The sequence below is a fragment of the Sinocyclocheilus rhinocerous genome, unplaced genomic scaffold, assembly GCF_001515625.1.
Source record: "Sinocyclocheilus rhinocerous isolate Xijiao unplaced genomic scaffold, SAMN03320098_v1.1 C36770570, whole genome shotgun sequence".
NCBI lineage: Eukaryota > Metazoa > Chordata > Actinopteri > Cypriniformes > Cyprinidae > Sinocyclocheilus > Sinocyclocheilus rhinocerous.
In genome coordinates, this window is record NW_015785770.1 from 1 (window position 1) to 1,731 (window position 1,731).

A 1,731-nucleotide genomic window follows, 5' to 3' on the forward strand; every position below is an offset into this window, starting at 1 on the left:
GGTACCGCCCCAGTGACAGCTGTTGTACCTTTTTTTCTGAGAGTGCAGAAGACAGAAAGTCCCGAGGGTTTGTAAGGAACGTTTCCTTTAACGTCCGTCATCAGTAGATCCATGTGTTCATGTTCAGAGTGACTTTATGTGCTTCTTTCACTGTGATTGACTACAGCAGGATTCTCCACAGTCACTGACACCTGCAGATAACAACAGCCACATATGAGATTGTGTTTCAAAGCACTTTAATACACAGCACAGCAGTCAAACACAACTAACATGGAGACTAAAACAGAGTGATTGTGTTTGAATCTGAATCATTTCTCCATGAATCAAACGTGTAAAGCACACAGTCAGCTGAGCTCGAGTGAGTATTTCACTTCTGTTTGTGTCTCTTCACAGACTGAGGAGGTTTTTGTACGGCTGAACATATGAAATGTATCACTGTGGTATTCGGACAAGGAACAAAACTCGTTGTGAATGGTAAGTGATCTTTTCACTGTTATTACATTTATTTCTTATTGTATTACATATAGTCTACTCAGTGTAGATATAGAAACTCATTATTTTTTAGTTAACCTTTTTATTTATTTACAGTTAAATGTGCGAATTCAGTCTCAGACAGTTTTATACAGAGCCTCCAGTAACCAGTCGTTCACTTCAGCTTTAACTGTTATCTGTTTCATATTAGTTGTATGATATATTCAGCTATTATGAGTAATAGTATTGAACAGGCTGTTCTCCTGATTTAGGGAGCATCAGCTTTGTGTTTAATTTAAGAAATTTTTTGAAATAATTTTTTGAAATTATTTATGTACATTATTTGTGAAACAGCACATGAGAAACTGACCTGCAGTCTGACATGCTGTAATACACCTAAAACTGTGTTTTGTTAATTCTGTTATAATTATTAAGCATGCAGCTTTTATGAATTGATTGACTGCAGGATCATTGAAAACGAGCTGGTGAAGACACAAAGATAAATAAAACTAGCATAAACGTCTCAGCACTTAAAATATACACAGTGCCATGTATATTCATGTACATTTTAACCTAAAACAAAAATTGGAAATTGACTATTTGAATTGATAATCAATAACAAAACGACAATCAACTGATTTCTGTATTTGAACAAATAATTGTTACTTAATTAATTATTAAACGATGCAAAAAAAAAGAGTAATTGTTTATTTGTTGATATGTGAAATATTAGAGACGTAGAAAGTTTGAAATGCAGTCAGACTGTAATATTTGAGTTGTCTGGCGGAGATGAAGGTCTGTCTGCAGATGTTGATGATGATTTGTGTTTAGATGCTGCTGCTGCTGCTCCTGTGCTGAACATCCTCCGCCCGTCCAGAGAAGAGCTGAGCTCCAGTAAACTCACTCTGGTGTGTCTGATCAATCACATGACTGGGGCTTTTGCTGATGTGCGTTGGCTTGTGAACGGGAACTCTGTTACTGAAGGCGTCTTCACTGGATCTGCTGAACAGCAGCCTGATAAGAAGTTCAAGATGAGCAGTTATTTAAGCATTGAGAGCTCAGAGTGGGACAAAGACACACAGCTGATATGTGAAGCGACTGCTGCCTCAAAAACCACCAGCAAAAGCATCAAGAAATCTGACTGCAGCGACTGAACTGCTTGATCTCCTCTTGATTTATATGAGTAATTCAGTTTGTTTGCATAGAGTAGAAGAAAATATGGATAGAAACGATTAAAAATAAAGAAAGTATTGGTTGCTT

At 36.8% G+C, this 1,731-nt stretch overlaps 1 gene segment (V, D, J or C); it reads left to right on the forward strand.

The window, feature by feature from the left end:
• The first annotated feature begins 51 nt into the window (after positions 1–51).
• On the forward strand, positions 52–1,724 carry LOC107736542 (Ig lambda chain C region-like). The segment is given in 2 exon segments: positions 52–474; positions 1,303–1,724. Coding segments are annotated over 2 exon segments (375 nt in total).
• Positions 1,725–1,731: the final 7 nt, after the last annotated feature.